Source organism: Anser anser (genome assembly GCF_964211835.1).
Source record: "Anser anser genome assembly, chromosome: 4".
Classification (NCBI taxonomy): domain Eukaryota; kingdom Metazoa; phylum Chordata; class Aves; order Anseriformes; family Anatidae; genus Anser; species Anser anser.
In genome coordinates, this window is record NC_139724.1 from 73103725 (window position 1) to 73124544 (window position 20820).

A 20820-nucleotide genomic window follows, 5' to 3' on the forward strand; every position below is an offset into this window, starting at 1 on the left:
TGGCAAGTACAGGACTGGAGAGCAAAGCCAGTTACAGGAACCAACAGCCTGTCCCTGTTCCAAATGCACGAGGCTGCCACCTGCAGCAGGCACAATGCAGGTTTTCAACAGAAGCAACTACTGTGTTGTTGGTTTTTTTTAAATAAAAAGTTTATTAAATCATTTAGACTTGAAAGAAGTCACAATAATTAATGCACTCAACAATTATAGCAAGTGCATTCTGTACACCACCAACCCAAATGGATTGATTCTGTATTTTATAAATAAAATTTAACATATTTACAATGAGAAATAAAAGCATGGCATTAGGCAGTTAAATTAGCAGATTACACAAATGCCTACCAGTTGATTTTTTTAAAAAGTACAAATCTACAAGATTACATACGACACGTATGACTTCATTAGGTTTAAATTGTCAGAATCACAACATTTTCGTACATAATTTTTACTATGGCTCTTCCAACCATTGCCTATAAGCCCTCTTTTAATGGCTAAAAGCTCCTTTTCCTTCCCTACCGTTTTATCTGTATAAAATGCATTCCCTAAGACCTACTATAGTGCAGAAACATGAGAAAAGTTTCCTCTAATGACTGGCTATGGAAAGTGACAGTATGTACAGCTGTGGTCATTTTTTTTGCTTTAAAAATAGTGCAGATTCCTAGTTTACCCACCAGGGACAAAAATGGAGTCATTTTTTTCCTCCAAAATCATCTTCATTTCACTGAAGAGCAAGTGATTCGGATATACACTCACTAGGCTTAGAGACTGTAATTTGCTATATAAAAATACAGTATTTTAATTCTATTTACATGTTACAGATCTCTCACTTACCCAGCAAGCTGACATTTACAAGCTTCAAAAAAACAAAATACACGAAAACCCCCCAAAAAAACCCAACAACCCCCCCAAAAAAGATAATGGAGTACAACATTGGTAAGCGCAGTAGCTGGACCCATCCACCTAGGAGAGTTAAGGTAAGAAAAATGGAATGTGAGAAGTGTGGTTACTGGCTTTTGTTGGCTGTCAAAGTAAACAAAAAATCTGTCCAACATGTCTTGAACATTAATCATGGCAAAAAAAGTTAAGTAAACATTTCCAAGATAGACATTCTGCATCATAGGATCCTTTTGCTGAACAATCCCTTTAAAACCTGCTGAGTGGAAGAAGTGATCCTGAGGATAATTATTTGCTTGGTTGTCTCGAGTGCTTATTTCCTGACAAACTCATTGTCCGTGACCTCTGCCTAAGCACTGGTTTTGCTGGGAGTTCCAAGTCTTCAAATACAGGATTCTCTATGATTGCTGCAGCCTCTGGTCTTTCAGTGGGACTTGGAGAGAGCATGTCCTTCACCATAGTGTACTGAAAGAAAACATGAGATGTGTGTGTTTCAATTCATAAATTCACCCTTATTTAATGTTCTGACTTCAGCTGTTTGTATGAACAACTAGAAAGTGTTCCCAGTTGCTTTCTTAGTAATTTGGGTATTAGTATCTTGGCACAGTAATTAGAAACACATTAAATGTTTGAAAACGTATCACTGTGCATTCCTGAAATTGCCTTCACTATCAAGGACTACAATCTATTTGTCAAATCAAATCTGACCCAAGATTCGATAGTTATAAAGCCTTTACATTATTTGGAATCATAAGGATTTTAAAACAAATGAAATGTAATTCATGAGTAGTTTTCAGCTTTATGCTTAAGCCTGCCGTGATTAAAGCCATGCAAGTAATTTTTCATGATGAGTTAGAAGTTTTCCTTTAAATATACAGGTAGTTTGAAAATCTGTCTTAAAGTCAGAATTACTTAACAAAGCATCTTTCAGAGCAGAAAACAAAATGTCCTGTTCCAGCTGAGTACAGCACCTTGAATTCCTCCAGACAGCCTGCAGCTGTAAAGCAAAAAAGGCTTGTCTCATTTAGCTAGTGGTGTGAAGCTACCGAGAAAACCCAAAACCACTTCAGCTTTCTACTGGGGAGGTTTTGTACATCACCTCCTCTTTTTATCTGAAACCGTATCGTTTCGAGGATTTGACTAATTTGGTTTTCTACTCGAGGATCCAGTTCCTGGAGCTAAATCCCACACAGCCATGATGCTACTGTGGTATCTGCACTTTCTGTCTAGAACTCTGCACCTTCTCTTTGTGAATATGGATTTGTTGCAAGAACTCACAGCAAGATGTATGCAACACCAGTAACATCAAGCAACAAGAGAAAACAAGTAATATTGTGTATTACTGGAGATAAACTTTGTGACAGAAGCATCAGCATCCACACTACTATAATGTTCTGTAATGTTAGAATTTTGGAAGACAGTAAAGTTCACAGGCAGAGAAATGTGTCTTAAACAAAAGCTGGTGTTTTGGGTGTTTTTTCCCTTCTATTTTTACTTGCAAAACAGTTGGAAAGCAAAGAAAAAGGCTACGATTACCAGCACGAGACATACTTACTTCTTGTGCATATTTCTGAGTGAACAGTGGTGGAAAGTTCAAGTTTCTAACATCACTCAGGGTCTGCAAAAATGTTAAAAAAAAATGTTAATTTTCCAAAATATCACTCTTCAACATAGTTATTTTTGAAAAATATGCCACTTCTGCAAAGAAATCAGCCTGATGGAGAAAAACTTTGTTTACAGGTCTTGCTTTAGTGGTTAAAATCTCAACACGCTTAACCAGGCAGGTTGCTGCTTCTCCAGGCATACAGCCTGAACCCAAAATCACGTTACATAAATTGTCATGTTACAAGAATTGTGATCTCTGCAGCTTTAAATCATCCAAATACATACATTTCTACTTCCTGTTCTGGCTCAATAAAGTACTCTGTAGCACCTGTAATCCCCAAGATCACCTATACCAGTATTAAGACACGATATGACTGGCTCTGTCTTAATAATGTAAGCACAGTCTTTGCTTAATATTTACAGACTAATATTTATCAGCAATTTTGAAAGAAGTTGCGTATTTATGTGTCCTTGCAATGTAGCTAATCCCTGTCAGTCAGTCTGTCTTGCACAGACAGCACGTTGGCTCCATCTAGTGACAGGATTTTCTCCACACTGAGCCACAAAATATTTGCAGCTGGCTGTCTCACGAATTGAAATTGTGATTTCCAGAAACCCACAGCCTACTTTAGCATCTTGTCAGTGCAGAAGGGCAGCATTTAGCACTTATTTTGATGAAGATCTCCTTTTGCACAATTTCGAGCACACAATATGTGAACTCTGAAGTTAAATTAAATCCACTATTACTCACTGAAAGTACAAACTGATCAGTTAATAGTGATGGGCAACAGTCAATCTCCTGTTCAAGTGAACTGAGTTTTATGACAAACTATTTCAAAAACACTTCTTTCCTTTACCAAGTCACTCTGCATTTAGTGATCTGTTCTCAACATCTGATCTGGAAATAAACTGCACTGCCAGAGACTTAACTGCTGACAGTCTGAGACAGAGGCAGGTCTCGCACTCCTCCTCTGGGGGTTTTTCAGCTCTTTGTCCCAGACTGCTAGGATTTGCTGGGCTCCCTGGGTAGGTAGAGCATTCTTCGCTTCAGCTAACAGCGATAAAACTTGGCTGATGCCAAGGAAAACTTCAGTTAACAACTTGGAAGCAACTATTAAAGAAGCTAATCTCCAGGACTATAGTCTCCAGGACTCACAAGAAACGTCTGGAGGTTCTTTTTATCAAAAAGTGAAAATCTAGGCAAGTTAGGGCAATCTTCTTACTCTGTTAAGAAGCAAAATTCATGGGGTCTTGCATACAATTTAGAAATCATTCTGATTACTTGCTTTGCTTCAATAGTCAGGACATAAACTGAAAGGGCAAAGCTTGTAGTCATTCCTGCAGGACATCTTTAAGAATCCAGGATAGCTCCTTATTGGGTATTTGTCTCAGGAAAACTGATTTAGGGAAACTCAAATTGGTTTTAGCACAAGGAGTTCAAGTTAAGTGCTGTCATTCCTTCTCTGGACTTTGCTCCTCTGTCTCAAAAAGCCAGAAAATTTTAAGGAAGAAAAAGCAACACCAGCATAGGTGAAGCATTTGGTCAGGCTGCATTCATAGTGTGCTTCTCAGCTCTCTGCTAAAACCAGTCCATCTTCACATAAGCATTTAAAAACCAAACACATTAACAAGGAATACATATTATAACAATTCTTTCTTTCCTGTAGAGGTCATTGGTCACCACATACAAGAGGAAAAACCTTTCTGGCTGTAGCTTTCTTCTCTATGAAGCTGTTCCTCTGAAAGATGGATCTCACGTGCATCTTAGCAGCAAGGAAGTCAAACCTCCCAAATTCACATTTGATCCAATAAAAGTCATCTATTACTGCTTTAAGTGGAGCAATGAGATAGACTTACCGCTAAGACTTTATCAGAAAAGGAATAATTTTTCAACGTTTTGGGTAAAAAAGCTCTGGAGATGCAAAAAGAAGAAGTGGTAGAAACACACAGCATGACTCCAATTCTTGAACAAAAAATGAGCTGGTAGGCTTGAAGTTACAACCTTTGCCATTTGAGATCCTGGATATCCTAGTTCAATGGTTTCTCTTACTTGAGATAACAGAGGAGCTTTGTAAAAAAGTTACAGCCTCAATCTGACTGCACAAATTAGGAAAACTGCAATTCATTTCCAATGATTCAGGGGTATGTGCAAGGCTGATAAAGATACTGTGTTCCTAGTTCCAACACTGTTTCAAAGCTGTGAGGAACAGCTTGCAAGTGTTTCACAGAGCAAACACCTCTTAAAGAAACGATCAAACTGAAGATAATCCTTGGTGCTGTACCATACGTACCTTGACTCTCTCCATCTGTGTGCTGAAAGGGTAAAGCAGCTCGAAGAGAATCAGTCCCAGAGAAAAGATATCCACCTTGTGCGAATAGGTGTTCCCACAGATCTGAGAATTCAGAATTAAGGTCAGGTCAGTCAATCTAGTCACTGCATGGAGTTACATACAACGTAATCAGCCCCCTTTCAACACAGGGAAGTGACTAAGGCTGTGCAGAGCTGAAAACAGGACAGGTACTGTAACAGCCTCTGGGCACATGAAACTTTATCAAGTGAGTATGACTGAGCAAGCTCCTGATCATCAGGCCTCCTGATCATCAGACCCGTCTGCAAGGCAAAATGTTTCAACTTAAACCTCATGTACAATACTGCAACCTTAATTAACTTGAGGTATCACAGTTATCTTTTTAATATATTAAAAGCAACATAAATCAATCCATCAAGTAGAAATCATCAGCCACTTTTTTTACTATTATATATAAAAATTACATATATGTATGTCTTACATGTTTTTTATATACATGCATGTTAAAAGTACTAACTTTGAAATTCAGTTTAGCTCAAAGCTCTATTTTGATAAGAAATAATTTAAGTATCTCAATTGCAACAACTTTCTAGGAGGAGTGCCTGATCTTTGAACTCCTGGGAATTCAGGTGTCTCCCAGGTGGTGCTGGAAATAGCTTCAGAGTAGAGAACACAAACCTGTTCTGGGCTCATGTAGAGTTTGGTCCCTACTTGTCCTGTGTGCCTGGCATAAGCTGGCATGGGGGTGAGTACCGACTCCTCCTCCTCATCTTGATCCATTGCAGTTACCAGCCCAAAATCCCCAACCTTTACTACGTCATCCATTGTGAAAAATATATTGGAAGGCTGAGAAAACAAATGGGAGAAAAGAAAATAAGTTATAAACAAGAACGTGTTTTGCCAGGTACAACACTTGGTAGATATTCATATAATTCATGCTGTCAGGGCTAAAAATGCCCCTTAAACATCACATGAGCAGAACTAGCTAAGAACCTCAGCTATGCAGGAAAAGAGAATTACCCCTGCGTTAACCAGGCTCCCTTCTTGAAACCCAGGCTGCTCATTTCTTGTCTTCCAGTAGAGGTCCACTAACACTATACAGATCTAATGGGTGACATGCAGAAAAGTCAACAGCTGTGGGGAACAGCACAGATAAGTTATCCCAACTTTCCAAACACATGGCAAATTCACATCATGTGCTACAGTTCTGACTTAGGTATTTTTATTCCAATCTCCAAGTGCTGAACTCATTTGCAGCATTAAGACGATGTGCTGCGTACTGGTTATCACCTTACAGATAGACTGGAAGTCCGGGAACAAGGCGTGCTTTTCAGCTGGTACTGCTTAGTTTGACTGTGGGAATAACCATTTGTGTAACGGAATTAATTTATTATTTGAAGCTTAAGTACTTCACAAGAGCAACAACAGCAACGATTTGCCTTGTCTTGCTTTTAACCCCCTGATAAAGGGAATCAGAACTGAAAAATCCCCATGGGTGCCTCACTTGCTAATGGTACCCATCTCAGATCATTTCTTCCAGAGCTTTGCATTCTGGCTGATCATAGGATCACTGAATGGGTTGGGTTGGAAGGGACCTTACAGATCACCCAGTTCCAGCCCCCTGCCATGGGCAGGGACACCTCCCTCCAGCCCAGGCTGCCCCCAGCCCCATCCAGCCTGGCCTTGGGCACCTCCAGGGATGGGGCAGCCACAGCTCCTCTGGGCAGCCTGCTCAGTGCCTCACCACCCTCACAGTAAAATGACACAACACATGCCAAATGAGTGATTTCTTCTTTGAAAGCTGACTGCTCCACCTGGCTCACAGATAGAGACAGACACGATTCTGGAGAAAGAACAGACTGCTTCTGCCAAGGGAAGCAGCAGCACTTCAGGGTTATGGACAGGGAAAGCTACGTGTGGAAAAAGCAGCAGGTGGTGCTGGGCACGCTGCTCTTATCGCTCTTGGACCTTCAAGGCTGGGAGAGCCTGGTCCAAGCTTTGTTGGCATAAACCCTGGAACAGGAGAAGACAGGCAGACACAGGGCAATATTTTTCTGCCCGACTAAAGGACTACAAAGCTGACCTGTTTCAAAGTCCATCCGACTTCCTCAGTTAAAAACAAACCCGCTCCATGCAAAGAAGACAGAAGAAAAGGCTTCTTGTTTTTCTAAGCAAGTAAAACACCCGGGCAGCTTGGTGATAAGCAAGTAGTTATACCTAACTTGTTATTTCCACAGCACCCACATCCTGCCTCTAGAACTGCCATCTGAGCCAGGCCTTATCTCTCGCTGCTTTTTCCAGTGATGAACGTCCTGCCCTTTGGAGTCACAGCTCCTTTAGCGCACAAAAGCTGCCGCCCTGTAAACCCAGAGCATCTTTAGGCTCTCTGAAGCACCGTGGGTCCCTTCCAACTCAGGATATCCTATGGTTTACACAATACCCACCCTCAGACTGGGTACACGTGTTATCAAAACTCTTTTTAGAATCTTAATGCTCAAGGCACAAGCTTCCCATTGGGGTTTGAGTCCCATCGCCTGGATCTCCATTCTCCTCCGACAAACAGACAAGAAGTCAACAAGATCTGTCTTGCTCCACAGGGAAGAACCTTTCTTAACAAAAAGCTTTATTTATTACGCTTCTCTGGCTGAAAACAGATCATCTCCGAATGGCCAGGCATATCGTTTCTACAAATTTAGGAGAATGGACTGTTATTGGAAACTGCCAGCAAAAAAAGAGCCATCAGGACCACATTCTGAAAGAGGACATTTAAGGGAACTATACACAATTTTGACTTCAATGAGAAGAATACAGCCACTCTCTAGTTTAGTTATCTTGCCACCCCTCCAAAGAAATTTCTTTTCGGATTCTTCAGTCAGAACAAGAATCCCCATCCTTTCCACAAACACGAATAAGCTACATCTGGAGGACTACTGTTTCATTCAATTAATGCTGCAAAACATGTCTAAAACTATTTCATTTCTGTGACACCCTGTTTGACAGGACCCATTATTGCTTCTGAGCTGTCAAAGCATGGCCAAGAGCTTAATCTGGGAGTAGCAATAAACTCACTGGACAGACTTCTGTTCCTGTACTTTTCCTTCAAAAGAATTGGAATTGTGACCTGTTCACCTGCCTGCCTAACCTCTTACCATCTTGTCATGACGATCTCTCTCAGCAGTAGGAGCCCACATAATATACTTCAATGTACACTGTTAGTATTTAAAATATTTTCCAGATCTCTGCTACACAGAGCTAACTATTAGCAGAAGCAAAACAGCTGTGCGGATTGTTCCCTTATTAGTGCTCACAAAGCTGGGGTTGCACGCCCAATCTCCTGGACAAATTGCAAGAACTGTTCCAAGAAGCTTCTGAGAACTACGGAGTGATAAATGTGGCTGTTGTTTTGACCAAGTGAACAACTAACGCCTAAGTGGACTTCCAGGATGCAAGCATAATGTTAGACACGCAGGGCAGGTTTTCTGAAGCACCGAAGTTGTTTGTTCAAGGAGTCTTTTCAAGTTTTTTATGCCAAGTAAACACAATACAATCTCTTGTTCAAGCAGCTGCCAACACTGAACTTTTCAGATGTCCCAACAGAACTCTACACAGCAATTAAGAGTGAAACAGCTTTATGAAGATCTACCTAAGCTTTACTGAACAGAGATCTCAGCGAGGAGTCTGCGGAGAGTTCCAACTGCAAGTATTGTTAAGAAACGTTACTGATTAACATGTCTAGCAACACATTAATACAGGGATTAAATTACTTCTTTGGTCACTTTCTCCAGCACTAAAGATTTTTCAGATAATTGGCTTAAGGTAACTGCTTAATGCCGATGGGGAAAGAAAATACTCGAATAGGTTCGTGAGTTTTACGAGTTTTTTTTAACTTTGACTTACTTTTGTGTTACTTAATTCGAATCCCCTGTTACAACCTTGTATGAGATGCTATCTTCATCCTTTGTTTCTAGTGATCTCAGATGATTACCATCTGAGGGGCTACAAGAATGGTTGTAATCATTTCAGAACATACTCCACTGTATCAATGCCTCCTCAAACAAGCGCAGGGGAACAGGAGCTGCCTCCCCACCATTCAGCAAAAGCAAAGGACTCCATTTCTTGCGGCTTACAGGGATAAGACTAACTTCATCCAGGCTCTTTAACCAAGTTCTGGCATCTGGTAACAAATGCTGACACCTCCAGTGCTAAAAGCTCCAGCAAGATTAGGCACCGACTAACACAGGATCAGAAGCAAAATGAAAGGGGCACAAAAAGTTACTCCTGACTTCAGTCACCTGCAGCATCAGGGGTAACAACCACCGCTGCCTTCCAGTCTCACCAGGCTGGGTGTTATCAGACATTAAAAGGTTACGAATCCTTCAGAAGGCTGCTGTAACACAGCCAGCACTGACTCAGAATTTGACTCCAGAACAGTCTGCGTTTCAATCCTAGAGCAGCAATATTTAACTTTTATTGTCCCTAACCAGGAGTAACGCTGCTGCTGTTCAGAAAGAATAATAGCAGAATTGTTTCATTTCAAAAGGCAGAAAAAAATTCAAAATAGCTTTTTCTGTTTTGTTTGAGCCACACGACTCAGCAACAAGTGAACCTGCATCAAAGTTCCTGACCTAAAAATGCCATAAAACCAATGCCACCGACCTGTGCCAGGTACAAGAAGTCTTGCTTTAAGGCAGACTTTGACTGTAGTAACGAACGATCAGTTTACTTCCTGGAGCACTACACCTCCAAATTATTACACAGACATTAACTCAGCTTTTGTAACGCCGATTCTGAGGTCACTGATAAGTAGTCAGCTATCTTAGCAGGATTCTGCTGTGAGGAGGCTGGCAGAGCTGGGGATGCTCAGCCTGGGGAAGGCGAGGCTCAGGGGGCGCCGTCCATGTCCATAAGCACCCGAGGGGAGGCTGCAGAGAGCAGGGGCCAGGCCCTCGTCATGGTGCCCCTGTGAGCACCAGGCAGCCCTGCTGGGCTGGCCGGGGATGGAGCCTGGCACAGGCTGCCCAGAGCCTGGGGGGCTCCTCCTGGGGGGCTCCAGGAGCCGCCTGGACGTGGGGCTGGGCCCCCAGCTCAGGCTGACCCTGCTGGGGCAGGGGTGGGACCAGATGGCCCCTAGGGGTCCCTTCCCACCTCATCCTTTGTGTGGTTTGTTTTCCAATGCTGCGCTACTCCACACACACACAAAAGTTACCTGTAACCACACACTCCTGATCTGTCACTTTACAGCAGAACTTGACACAGGTAAACAGTGGATGGAGTCAGTCCACATGTTTCAGGAATTTTATAATACTAGAGACTTTTGTGTGGCAGTTTGGGCACAGATAATTCAAGTTATGATAGATCCTAAGAATCTCACAGTAGCGAACTAGGAAATATCTGTATACAGACACAGCCAGTGAGACAACTAGTTAAAAGCAGAATCTGGAAAGTTCATTCAGTGATGACCATGACAATAAACATTTCCTATAGTGCCCTATGAATACAAACCTTGAGATCCCTGTGCATTAATCCTTTACTATGCAGGAAGTCAACTGCTTCAGCTATCTGCAGAAATATCTGCAGACACTCTGTCCTCTCCCTCTCCTCTATCATACATCTTCTGCTCATCCAGTCTTTAAGGTTCTCTTTCCTGCAGAGCTGCATTTGGATGTAAAGATACACCTTTGGAGAGGTGGGCTTGACTTTTTCCACAGTATTTTTAGAAAGGTCCAGGCTTAAGCTTGTTGGCCTTGGTGGAGAAACAGAGAGGGGACTTCCTGAAGCAGATTTCTTGTTACCAGGTTCCTTTGTACTTGTTGGCTTATCCTCGGAAAGATTTCCATCTTGGGAAACGTCAATTTTATCTTCCTTACTAGAAGCATTTCCACAACCAGAATCTTCAAACACAATGGAAGAGGAGGTCCCTTCTCTCAGGTTTACAACAGGGATAGGCAGAGGACAGATTTCCAAGGAGTGATCCAACTTGCAGTGACCCATCTCACTACTGTTGATAGTGCTGTCTTCTACATCGCAGCCTGTAAGAACGCTGTCCTGAAGGTTTAACAGTGGATCTTCTGACTGCTGCAAGTCCCTGTTGTCTGTAGCATAAAATTCCAGAGGAGAAAACTCACTTTCAGATGAATCAGACTGACCACAAGGTATTCCCATGGAGAAAGACTGTCCCCTCTCTGATGAAGTGGCAATAACCTCTATGTGGTCCTTTGTAGAAAACGCCTCTGTTCTGATCTTAAATGATGGGACGTCCATTGGACTGGGAGAACTGAGAGGCCAATCAGTGCTAGGAAAAAAAAATCAAGAGATCAGAGCTTCATCCCACTAGAAACGTATTTTCAGAAGACCAAGTTTAAACAAATACTTCCTCTGAAATAAAAAGCATTGCACTGTAACAGGAAATAACTACCCATGTATGGGAATCACTAATAACCAGGATATGACACGCATTTTTCTTAGTGGGCACAACGTCTCCTCATTGTGGTGGTTTTACTCAGCTGGGCAGCTGAGCTGCACCACAACTGCTCTCTCGCTCCCCCTCCTCGAAGGGAAAGGGGGAGAAAATACAACAGAAAGGGCTCAAGTGTTGAGATAAGGACAGGGAGATCACTCACCAACTACTGTCACAGGCAAAACAGACTCAAAAGAGGGAGATTAATATAACGTATTACCTATTACTAACAAGCTAGAGCTGTGAGAAACTAAAAGCTAAAAACATCTTCCCCCTATCCACCCTCTTCTACGTCCTCCCCCTGAGCAGCGCAGGGGAACAGGGAATGGGGGTGGTGGTCAGAAATAAAAAAAACATCAGCAAACTCTACTGCCCACGTTTCTAGCATGCAATCAGGCTCATCTTTAGCTCAAGAAAACTCATCCCTTTAGAACATGCACTGCAATGACTATTTAAAGTCCTTTGGAAAAATTACAGCTGTGAAATGTTAATTTGGTGCCTGAAATATAAAAGTCGCTGTATTCTAAAAATTGTCAGGCATGTTAAGATGTTATCATGAGACTGCTAAATAGTGGGTCAGAGGAATATTAGGCCTCCTTCTTCCCTTGCCACCTTCAAATGTTGCTAACGTACACCCACTTTTTCCTTATTCCTAACACCCTCTATGTCCTTTACATAATTTTTCATTTTTAGCCTATTTCTACAAAGCTTTATGAATCAGTCTGATCATCCGCCACAAATTCATGCCAAAATGTATTAATTGAACTACTGAAGTACTGAATCAGAGATATCAAAACCAAACCAAAGAGGAGGACAGCTGTGGAAAGGAACAAAGACGACAGAGAAGCCCAAGTTTAAAACCAAATTCCAGTAGCAAACAATGCCCCAGCCTTCCTAAAACCCCTGATTATGGAAGTTAACTTAAGAATTACAAGATCTAAGCTGAAAGAAGGACCTTAACACAACAGAGGCCCCAAAATTGATAAATGCCATGCACAAGTGTGATATTTGTACCTTGTTAAACTGAGAATTTGACAGACTAAGTTAATAACAATTTATTTCCTACATAGTCTCTGCATCTTCCTGCATCATCTACCAGTTCTCCTGTTCTGTTGGTATACAACCTCAAATTCAACTGAGTAAAAACACCCACGAGTTACCTTTCGTCTTTCAACCACTGTTCATCCATCTTTTCCTGCCATCTCTCAGGTGGAGCTTCCAGCCAGGCGTTGAAGTACCGAACAATACCTGGATGTTCGAGTTTAGCTAACGCCTTGACTTCCCGCATCACCTTTTCACGAGCCAGCTCCCTAGGATTTGGGTGAGAAGAGAAACAGAGACCCGGTCACATAAAGCAACAGCACAGCATAGACATTTCTGCAAAAGAAAGTTTAACCAAAGTTAGCCCAGTATAAGCCAGGCTAGTAGAATTGCTCTTCACATGAAAAGTCCTATCTGTTTCAAATTCCCCTGAAGAACTCCTTCCGGTTAGGAGCACGGGGAGGCAGTATGCACTCATAATAGTTAAGCATTTAGTCACCTCTTTTCAAATAGTTACCGGCAGCAAAATTGAGAAGAAAAGGTTCATCTTGCTCTCAGCTATTTACAAGGGCAGAAAAGTCCACTAAACAGCTACATTCTACAGGGATGTAGAAGACACTGGCACAAAAGGCAGACAGAAATAGCTTAGTGTTTCTTTTTTAATTGGCAAAACGTGAAGACTACCTGTTTTCCTATCTGTAGAATGGAGATAGCCTGCTATCTACTGAAGTACATAAACTCTCTTCATAAGAGCGTAACTCCATCAAATGAATTCTGATGGTTTTATTTAATGGATTTAGGTATGCTTGGAAAATAATTCAGGCTACCTTAAGTCTCCAACCAAAACCCTTAATCTTAAATAGTCACGCTTATTTAACACATTCGAAAATAAGTAACTCTAGATTTCATTGCTTTACCCCCTCCCTCTACTGGCCTGCCTGTTGCTGTTCTAACTTGAGATTTCCAGAAGTAGTGTCTCCCATCTCCCACTAAAAGGAAGTGCTGCAAGTTCTGTGTAGGGTAATTCAGCAGCAAGGCTTGACCACCTATGACTGAAAGAAAAGGTAGGGGTTGTGGGACCAGAAAACGAAACAAATGGACAAACGGAGTCAAAAAGGCCGGAGAGGGAAAAAGAGAAAGGGTGGAATAGGAAAGGTAAGGAGAGGAAGGAGAAAAGCAAATTAACAGTGCTACAAATAACTAGTGCTGTTATCAAAGGCTCATTTCATCAAGGAAATCAAAGGAGTTCCCATGTAGCTGCAGCACCCTCGCAAGGGCCCTGCTATGTTACTAGTTTAGCCAAGCAGGTCACCCTTCTGCTGTGAGGACGTGCCAAATTCTCGATGCCAAAATTAAGTCAGCCCCCCATTAAAAAAAATAAGTCATTCATCCTGATGCAGTATCTGGGAAGTCAGTTCAGGAGCAGATGGTTCAGCACAGGATCCCACCATTCATGTCTTTTTCTGTATCTCACACTCATTCAGTACCTGTTAGGTAAACGGATCCTCTTGATAGCATAGTTGCAGTCATCCACTTTATTTCTGGCTTCAAAAACAACTCCAAAGCCCCCACGACCCAGACACTGAATTGGCTCAAAATCTGTCAGGTATCTGGGAGGAAAAGTGTGAGAAAGGCAGAGAAGAACGGATGGAGGATAAAGGAGAAAAATGCATTAGCACGGATAGTTAAAAAAAAAAATCATTTGTGAAAGTATAAGTAACTTTGGTGCAGGTAATACATGCTGAATGACTTCAAGCATTTCCCCCCTTTTTTCCCTCTGTTGACCCATCCACTGAGGCAATCAGACGGTTACCTACTTAGGAAACAGACAGGTGTTATTAACCTTGGCAAGACCCCTTACACATGCACATGAAAAACTGAAGAAGTTTCAGAGTATCAGGTTCGATGTACACTGGATCACGGATATTTAACTTAAGTTCCTATGCCCAAATGAGGCAGTGACAGCCAAGTATTGTCTAAATCATGATTTGCCTTTAACCCCAATTAAGTATTTTTGTGACTAGCCCTTCCAAGCATCTATTCTGAAACACAGTTCTTAAATCTCACCTTTCTTATTCTTCCTCATCTTAAATGTTCCAGTTCCTATTTTCAGTGGGCTACATTCACATTTTTCTCCAGAATACCAGTGATATGCCCCTATACACCCTTCAGTTTTAACTAACTCCTTCATAATAACAAAGGTTTGTTCCAAATAAACTCCTATTCTGTAGAGTATATAAAACATGTTTCCATTCACAATTCCCTTACTCTACTTTAAACCACAAGCACAGAATCAGAGGGAGTGAACACAGATTAAGAACCTTAAAAATCAATCCTCTATTTCATATATCCACAGTAAATAGATGACCAACAATCCCAAGCACAGGTACCACGTAGGCTCTCAGGGATTGCTTAGACTAATCGTAAGAGCAGTCTGCCATCAATAAAGGGATGACAGGATTCTTTCTGATTATCCCGAGTGGTCTGAGGATAGGTAAGAGCTAGTGAACACCAACTCTTTTCTCCACACAATATCAAATGTCATACCGATTAACAACTCCGTACATGTTGCATTGAGCTGAGCTCACCTGGATACATATCCAGAGCTCTTGACATCACTCCAGCTGGTGTCCTTAACATCTCCGCAAGCGGGCTCGTACTTACTATCAGTCTGGCACTGCGTTTCAGATTCCTTCCGCAGCTAACATGGGTGACCAAAAGAAGAATGAACAACAAAAAAAACAGTTCAAGTCCTAGCACTTGAGACCAGTTTGTACCCTTAGATATAGCATTAAATAATTCCAGTGTGAACATCTCTGAAGACATCAGATGTGGTTGAAGCAATCTAATTTGTTTGCTGAAGCAGTTAAGTAAGTTGCACGCTGCAGCTGACAGCCTTCACAGATTGATTAAATAACACATTTAGGCTATGTTATCTTGTAAGGTATTAACTTATTAACACTACTCACTGCAGACTCGAAACCAAAAGAAAAAGCTAGAATAATACTTTCTGTATTTAGGATTCAGCAAAAAGAATACTTACTCTGCTGTAAGGATGGGGATGGAAGAGTTTGCGTACAATGAAAGTTGTGGCCACAATGCAAAATATGATGGTGCCAACAATTTCTTTCCACCAGTGAAGTAGAAGGACAGGATCTTTTTTGCGAATGTTCTTGTAATTCATATCATCAAAAAATCTGACGGTGATCTGGGTGCTCCGTTTACTCCTTTCTCTTTTGTAGTAGGGTAAATAATAACCATTATCTGTGTATAAAAGACAAAGAGGGCACGCTTCGTACTTGCTTACGAATAAATGTAACAGTCTTCTCGTTAATAGGTTCGTTCAACAGACACCGGGTGGTTTCATTCACACACTTTGTTTTGAAACACTTCAAAACTTGGAACTCCACCTACCATATGGATACTGTAGAACCGAAAGTGCTCCATTACTGTATTCTTCATGAGAGTACTTGTCATTGCTCAGACACTTGTCAAATTCGTCAGACCCCACCAACACTGGAGTCCTGGATGGAGAATCTAAGCACAGAAGAGACAACTTTGAGCTGAACTATTATAAATCAGTCTACTCATAGATGACTTTCATGAGAACTCCAACTGTATTATCTTAGAAAATATCAGATTGTTGGACCAGACTGTAACAACCAAAACTAACAAAAACTTTCACAAGGTAATCGTTAAGAGGTAACCATTACTTAACACCATTCACCAGCCAAAATACTATTTTTGACAAGCCAATTAACTCATTTGGGTCACTAAAATAACAAGCTTCCTCTTTTAGTAGAAAAAAATGGTTTAGAAGACCAACATTTCATCACTTAAAACGACCCAATGAAGTTCAAAAGTAAAAGTTAAAAAGTAAAAGCCATTTGCAATTTAAACATGTAATTAAAAAAATAAAGAACTAAGAGCACAAAGGTGTTTCCAGCTGTAAACTAGTTCAGGAGCTATTAGACTAGTTTGGTACATAATATAAATCAGAAAGATGCTCTGTCTTTTCAGAGCTAAGACAATAAATGAAACTCTGGATTGTTACTTACGGATTAAAGGTTTCCATTTGATTTTGGGAAGGGGAATAATTGCATTATCATTCCTGGATCCCAGAGCCTTCGGGTTGGTTGGGAATTTTTCAGAAATTCTGACTGATGACTGAAGATACAGCTGGCCTCTGTACATACCTGTGTAACAAATCAGAGAGCATATTAAACTTAGTTTTCTTCATCCCCAGCCTAAAATCATCCAGGTAAGATGTACGACTGAAAATATTCTGGAAAATACTTGATATTCTGAGAATCTGAGATATTGACTCTGACTGAATTCAAGTAGTATATGCTCTTTTTTCCTCTGGAAAAGCAAGAGACTAGAACGCCTGGGTAGCTGGGGCTTCATAAAAATACCACAAATTCTGAAGAGTTATAAAGCACCTTGGGCTTTGCATAAGTAAGGCTTCCTTCAAACATCTTACAGCTGCATGCTGGTACACACAACTCTTCAGCAGCTGTTAACAAGAAGGGTAGAAAAAAATCTGTGTAACCACTAACAGGAAAGGTGTAAAGACTCAGAGAAAAACGCTAAGGGCTTCGAAAAAAACAAAGCACATCTGCCTCCCAGAGACAGACAGCTGAGAGGAAGGACCTGGGGACACTATTTCTAGTTGTCAGAATTCACATCATATGAATACTGGCAGCTGGATGAGAACTCAGTCACAGAAAAACTTAACTGAAATTTCTTCATAGTAAGTTACCGTAATCACTGCAGAGGAAGAAATGAATGTGACAAATTAGGGGGCTAGAGGGAGATACTTCTTACTGCTTTCTGAGCAACAAGGCTGCCTTGCTAACTATGAGCTTATCTTTGAAAGTTTCAAGAACTGCAGTCATCCCCATAGTACTACACCTATAAAAGTGGTGAACATTTCAGAATCAAAATGGAAAAGATTTGATTTTAGAACTTTTTTCTTTTTCAAAACCGAAACATCATTTAACTACCACTTCAGGCCAGAGAGTCATAGAAATGGATTCTACCAGAGCCAAAGCTATACCATACCTTCTGGTACACCTTACCTTCTACAGAAGGTAACGTATGCCTTCCGTAACTGACAGAATTTATGGGATGGGTACACAGAAATCTGACTTCAAATGACAACAGTAAAGGTGACCAGAGCAGGTTAGGAAGGGCTGAGAACAGAGATCTGTTTTTTTGAAGCTTTTTAAATCAAGAGAATTTGTTTTTCTGGGATATATACATTAGTAAAACCTCTATTTTGGGGCTTTATAGACAGTACTTTATATTAGAGTACCAGACTGCACACGTTATAGCTCCTCTTGAGTGTACTCTACCAATATGGAAAGATCTGCTTTGCTAAAAGCAGAAAGAAAAGGATAATGTTTACAACAAAGTGCTCAGAGCCAGTGTCTCACCCAAATATACACTGGATTCTGTGGCCCCTCTTGCGGCTTCCACAAGGTCCTCTTCATCTTCTAGCACTTCATTGTTCGTGGTGTAACTTGTGTCATCAAACAGACTGATTGGAATCACCTTACCATCTTTAACCAGCCACGCAGAAGCGATTGGAGTGCAAAACTGAAGAAGAGAGAGGTAACTGGAAAATTAATGTTATATTAACTAGGTGTTATTATAATGTGCTTAGATTCCTTGGTTTAGTTTTTGTAACAGACGTAACAGCTCAAAGACAGAGCTTCACTTAAACAAGTTACAAACAGATGTGTGCTCTTTTTTTTTTTTTTTTTTTTTAAGATGACAGCACCTGGAACTCAAGATGAAAGACATCATCTATGATGCCATAAAGCCTCTATGTTTCTAACATTTAATATTCCATCTTTTCCCCTACCTGGTATTCCCATTCCAGATGTCCTCCTCGTTTGTTAAAAGCCATAACCTTCCAGTCAGCTACTGAGACTTTTATCACTGTATCTTTCATCATAGCCTCCTGCTCATCCACGTCTGAAATTATTTTTGTTTCTTCTTTGTTCAGATGTAATTTAAAATTGCTCTCAATGTATCCTGCTCTGTTTTCCATATCTGGGACGTAGTGCAGCTCAAAGTGGCCAACACTGAAATTCCACCTAAAAGAAAGAAAAAACACTTTGTAGAAACTATATTATATATTCCAAGTAAATCCCAAAGCCCTCCATCCAGAAGATTATGCTGAATTACCTAAATTTGGCCCACATTTTCATAGTAAACCCTCAGATTGCCAGATGACCACAGGTTTACCAAGAGAGGAAGCACTAGATCTCTAGCTATATCCAGAATACAAAGCAGAGAAATCTTATTTTCCAACACGATGTCGAGTTGAGAAAACAGCTGGGGAAGTAGGGGCAATGGCATTAAAAGTTTAGCATATGGAGAGGGCAGTTAAAAAAAAAAAACATCAAGGAATACAGCTAGGTCTGTTTAGGTAGGAAAACATTACATAGCTGATGAAAGCAACAAGCATTTAGGAAGCAGCATTCTACATAAGACACACTTCATTAATAAAGCATATTTTGAGGTTTATGGCTTTTGAGCTGGTAGAAGGATGATGATTTGTTGTTGTTCTTTTCTTTTAATCCCCCACACAAGACTTAACAGAGGATTTCTTTGACAGGCACTTCAATGAAACCAGGATTCCTCATGTCCCAGGTTAACATACTCTCAAACAAGTATGACTGTATAAAGAACAGTTGTCTTGCATAGCCAAAGGCTCTTTAACTTCTATAAACCAAAAAATCAGGGCAGAAACTGAATTATTTTGATGAATTCTTATTTCCACCATACAGCCCAATGCTGTAGAAAGATACAGAGGGGAAACAACAGTAAATTTGTGTCTTGAACAGCAACAAGAGGGAATATACTTCTTAACAATATGCTTAGGTACCCAAAGTTCCCTAGGACCAACCAGGAGTCAAAATGTCTCCTTAAAAAATTACACCACTATGGTAAAAGTTGAGCATATTTTATATAATAAGTTGAACTTTGTTTATTAAAAGCTTCTCTTTCTTTGGATTAAAAATACAGAGCTATCCTGTGAACTCCACAGCAGCAATACTGTGTCACCAGGAAAGCATCTCTATTTCTGCCTATAAAGAAGAATTCAGGTACACAAAGTACCATGGTATGTTTCCGAAAGACTTGTAGGAAAGAAAAGCATGTTTTTGTGACATACCCCTTCCCACCAATATCAGTCCCCAAGAATCACAGAATCCAAGATCTTTTAACTCTTTTAAGACTTCTCACCTGCTAATCTATTTGAGTTCTAATTAGCTTATCTGAGACTACAGACACGTGTCAAATCCTGCTGCAAACAGAAGAGGGAGCAGGTGAACAGAGAATGACTAGTCTTCCTCTGAATGGTTGGGCAGTTATTTTATCTATGGATATATAACCAGCCTTTTAAACCTGTACTTAAGGAAGGTGGGTTTTTGTTGTTGGCTTTTGTTGCCTTTTTGTCCAATGCGTGTCTATTTTTATAGAAATGCTAACGTATAAAAACCTGTGTGACGGCATTAGGGAAGTCAGAGACTGAACCACTTCTTACAGCTTGCAGAGATCAGAACACCTATGTTACGAAATTAAAGGAGACTTAAGAATAAGGCTTTTTAAAATGTCTTTAGTCTTTTTTTAATCAACTTAAAAAGAAACCTAAATACATCAAATACAACAAAAAAGCAAGAGTTACCACGAGTAGGTAAAGAACTGAAGCGAACCAGTAAGTCACAGAAGGCTTGTAAGCTGTTTCCTGCTGTACCAATCAACAAACACCTTGGAACAAACCTAAGTGACATTTGCCGTGCACAGTAGAGCAGTGAGACTCTTTTGATGTACACAAGGACAATAAAAGTCACTTTCATTTGATTTAGGGGGAATAAGTATGTGCAAGTATTTTTTCTAAGGATCCATAACACTGAAGTTAAAGAGATTTTTCAAAAGCATTGAGGAGCAAAGGGGTTAGGTGCTAAGTAAGCCTGTTGCATTCCCTCGGTTAACAGTCCAAACTCCCTTACGCAATTCCTATTCCAATGAGAGTAAAAACAAGTTTTTAATATGTAATGCTTTAAGGATTTGACCTTATCTCTGTCAGACTGTTTCTGAGCAATGATCACACTTACTTCTCATTGCCACTGCGCGGTCCAACAGCACGGACTGTTTTCTGGGTTCGGCGTAAGAGGAGTGTGTCTTCCTGGTCTGCTTCATCGTCATCCCACTGGCGACAGCCCATAGTCGAGCAGATGTACTTCACCTAAGGGAGAAGGCAAGAGACTCACATGCTTGGAAATCTGTAGAACTTCAATTGAAAAGAAGTAATAAACAGGAATGTTCAAAGCTAACAATTCTTATGAAAAGCTTTCAGCTCACAGGGGATTTGGAGCTCCGGTTTTAGATGCTCAACCTGATACGTCTGGTTTAACCTAAGTGCTTTTCAGGACTATAACCTTCAAAAAAATCTAGGAATTCTACAGTTTGGGCCATCTTTAGTCAGTCTGGGATACCCTT

The 20820-nt window shown here is 40.7% G+C and overlaps 1 protein-coding gene across 1 annotated transcript in view; it reads right to left on the reverse strand.

Moving 5' to 3' along the window:
• Positions 1 to 132: 132 nt before the first annotated feature.
• EIF2AK3 (eukaryotic translation initiation factor 2 alpha kinase 3) overlaps positions 133 to 20820 on the reverse strand; it is a 42581-nt gene continuing 21893 nt past the window's right edge. Inside the window, exons 4-17 of the mRNA XM_083834769.1 lie at positions 20436 to 20566; positions 18176 to 18410; positions 17745 to 17907; positions 16365 to 16502; positions 15721 to 15843; positions 15350 to 15570; positions 14895 to 15007; positions 13794 to 13916; positions 12426 to 12575; positions 10311 to 11100; positions 5487 to 5654; positions 4791 to 4892; positions 2450 to 2512; positions 133 to 1359 (exon numbers count right to left, since the gene is read on the reverse strand). Of these exons, the coding sequence (XP_083690895.1) occupies positions 1183 to 1359; positions 2450 to 2512; positions 4791 to 4892; positions 5487 to 5654; positions 10311 to 11100; positions 12426 to 12575; positions 13794 to 13916; positions 14895 to 15007; positions 15350 to 15570; positions 15721 to 15843; positions 16365 to 16502; positions 17745 to 17907; positions 18176 to 18410; positions 20436 to 20566 (2697 nt within the window). The 3' untranslated portion in view covers positions 133 to 1182. The remainder of the gene's footprint in view (positions 1360 to 2449; positions 2513 to 4790; positions 4893 to 5486; positions 5655 to 10310; positions 11101 to 12425; positions 12576 to 13793; positions 13917 to 14894; positions 15008 to 15349; positions 15571 to 15720; positions 15844 to 16364; positions 16503 to 17744; positions 17908 to 18175; positions 18411 to 20435; positions 20567 to 20820) is intronic.